The sequence below is a fragment of the Otolemur garnettii genome, unplaced genomic scaffold, assembly GCF_000181295.1.
Source record: "Otolemur garnettii isolate 467f Iridium unplaced genomic scaffold, OtoGar3 scaffold00148, whole genome shotgun sequence".
NCBI classification, from domain to species: Eukaryota; Metazoa; Chordata; class Mammalia; order Primates; family Galagidae; genus Otolemur; species Otolemur garnettii.
Genome location: NW_003852543.1, coordinates 3,323,237 through 3,325,937, shown reverse-complemented (window position 1 = coordinate 3,325,937; position 2,701 = coordinate 3,323,237). Strand labels below are relative to the sequence as shown.

General features: G+C 59.4%; 1 protein-coding gene across 2 annotated transcripts; it reads left to right on the top strand.

Annotated features, from left to right (window-relative positions):
- ADRA2B (adrenoceptor alpha 2B) lies at window positions 1-2,687 on the top strand. 2 transcript variants are annotated; one of them, XM_023518826.1, is made up of 2 exons: window positions 1-1,721; window positions 2,253-2,687. In XM_023518826.1, coding segments are annotated over exons 1-2 (1,329 nt in total). In that variant the 5' UTR covers window positions 1-393; the 3' UTR covers window positions 2,254-2,687. The 2 variants fall into 2 exon arrangements, with proteins under 2 accessions (XP_023374594.1, XP_003804008.2); XM_003803960.3 differs by lacking the exon at window positions 2,253-2,687 and having other exon boundaries at window positions 1-1,782.
- Window positions 2,688-2,701: the final 14 nt, after the last annotated feature.

Genomic DNA, 2,701 nt, shown 5'->3' with positions numbered 1-2,701 from the left:
CTGCGAGAAGAGCGGGCACCTCTGCCTCCGCTCCTCTGCCCCGCGTCCAGTCCGCTGGGTCTGCTCCCTACTGCGCGCGCGGCAGCCGTGTGGCGGGAGGGCGCTACTTTCTCCCGGTCGCGGGCAGTACGGGGACGGCAGCGGGACAACTTGGAAAACTTCTATGAGCGAGTGGCTGGGATGCTGGGCGCTGGTAGAAGATGTAGGAGGGCAGTGGCCGGTCCTGGGTGTCCCCCGTCCTCCTGGGTCCTGTTGGGCCAGGCCATGGGGATCTAGCGCCTTCAGCGTCTCCGGGTGGGTGACCCCCTCGTCTAGCCGAGCCAGGGCTACGCTCTCGCCTGCAGCGCGCTCGCTGGACAGGGAGCGTTCCCTCTGTCCTCGTCCGGCTCAGCTATGGACCACTGGGAGCCCTACTCGGTGCAGGCCACGGCGGCCATCGCGGCGGCCATCACCTTCCTCATCCTCTTCACCATCTTTGGCAACGCGCTGGTCATCCTGGCTGTGTTGACCAGCCGCTCGCTGCGGGCCCCGCAAAACCTGTTTCTGGTGTCGCTAGCAGCCGCTGACATCCTGGTGGCCACGCTCATCATTCCTTTCTCGCTGGCCAACGAGCTGCTGGGCTACTGGTACTTCCGGCGCACGTGGTGTGAGGTGTATCTGGCGCTCGACGTGCTCTTCTGTACCTCATCCATCGTGCACCTGTGTGCCATCAGTCTGGACCGCTACTGGGCAGTGAGCCGCGCGCTGGAGTACAACTCCAAACGCACCCCACGTCGCATCAAGTGCATCATCCTCACTGTGTGGCTTATTGCAGCCGTTATCTCGCTGCCTCCTCTCATCTACAAGGGTAAACAGAAACCCCAGCCTCGCGAGCGCCCTCAGTGCAAGCTCAACGAAGAGACCTGGTACATCCTATCCTCCAGCATTGGATCTTTCTTTGTTCCTTGCCTCATCATGATCCTTGTCTACCTGCGCATCTATCTGATTGCCAAACGCAGCCACCGCAGAGGTCCCAGGGCCAAGAGGGGCCCTGGGAAGGGTGAGTCCAAGCAGCCCCAACAAGTCCCTGGGGGGACTTTGGCCTCAGCTAAGCTGCCAACCCTGGCCTCTGCTGGAGAGGCCAATGGACTCTCCAAGCCCACTGGAGAGAAGGAGGAAGGAGAGACACTTGAGGATGTTGGGAGCCAACCCTTGCCACCTGGCTGGGCTGCCCTTTCCAACTCAGGCCAGGGCCAGAAGGAGGGTGTTTGTGGGGCATCTCCAGAGGAGGAAGCTGAAGAAGAGGAAGAGGAGGAGGAAGAGTGTGAGCCTAAGGCAGTACCAGTGTCTCCTGCCTCAGTCTGCAGCCCACCCCTGCAGCAGCCACAGGGCTCCCGGGTGCTGGCCACCCTACGCGGCCAGGTGCTCCTGAGCAGGGGTGTGGGTGCTGTGGGTGGGCAGTGGTGGCGTCGAAGAGCACAGCTGAGCCGTGAGAAACGGTTCACCTTTGTGCTGGCTGTGGTCATCGGTGTCTTTGTACTCTGCTGGTTCCCCTTCTTCTTCAGCTACAGCCTGGGTGCCATCTGCAAGCCCTGCAAGGCGCCCCGTGGCCTCTTTCAATTCTTCTTCTGGATTGGCTACTGCAACAGCTCACTGAACCCTGTCATCTACACCATCTTCAACCAGGACTTTCGCCGTGCCTTCCGAAGGATTCTTTGTCGCCAGTGGACCCAGACGGCCTGGTGAGCCCACCTGCTGCTTGCTTGTGTGGGCTTGGTGCCAGGTGGCATCAGGCCACCAGTACCCTGCTTTGTGCAGCCATCTCCCTGAGGCTTTCTGATTCCTTCCCTGGGAGGGTTGGGACAGACGTGCTGGTCATAGGGGTCCACATGAAGCCTCCCCTTGCTGGCTTGGCTTTGGGTGACACCTTCTCCACCCCTTGCCTGAGCACAGGCAAATGGATGAGGCTCAAATGTTCCTGAATATAGCTGACACCAGGCTAGAATAGAGTACCTCTCTCCCAGAACCCCAGAACCCCAGGCCCCTGCAAGCCAATGGGTGGGCATCCTTTTCTTTTTGGTTGCAGCTGTCATTGTTTGGCGGGCCCGGGCTAGATTCGAATCCGCCACCTTAGGTATATGTGGCTGGCGCCTTAGCCACTTGAGCCACAGGCGCCGAGCCTGGGCATCCTTTTCTTGAGGATCCTGTGTTCCTTGGTAGGTCACTTGTTTGTCGTATTCTTGTTTCTTTCCCATTTCCCCCTACCCACAAAGAGCAGGAAGCCAGCCCCCTTCCACTTTTCTGAGGAGGGCCTGCTGCTGAGGAGGAGGAAGAAATGAAGACTATTAACCCACGTTGGGCAGGTTGTCCCCATCAGGTGCTGCACTGGGGAGTTCATGGGATGGTACCGTCTCTGGGCCCATCTTTCCCCTCGTCCCCTGCTTTTGGATTTGGGGGTCCTTTAAAAGCCAGAACTGTGGATCTGTTTCCTCACCCATCACCCTCTGAAAGGCAGGTGGGCACGAGGATGCCTCCGTGGGGTGGTCTGGAGGCCTGGCCTCTGCCTCAACGGGAGATCCCCGATCACTGGCATTCACCTCCCTGCAAAAACTGGGGTGACAATAGCTTGCCGCCTACTTGCTGCAGGGAGATGAAAGCCTTTGCAGAAAGCTTTGAGCTCTGTGGGGGAACGCACTAGAGGACCAGAAAATGTGATTATCTG

Coding starts and splice junctions, on each gene's coding strand:
- ADRA2B (XM_003803960.3), top strand. CDS start 394: ATGGACCACTGGGAGCCCTACTCGGTGCAGGCCACGGCGGCCATCGCG.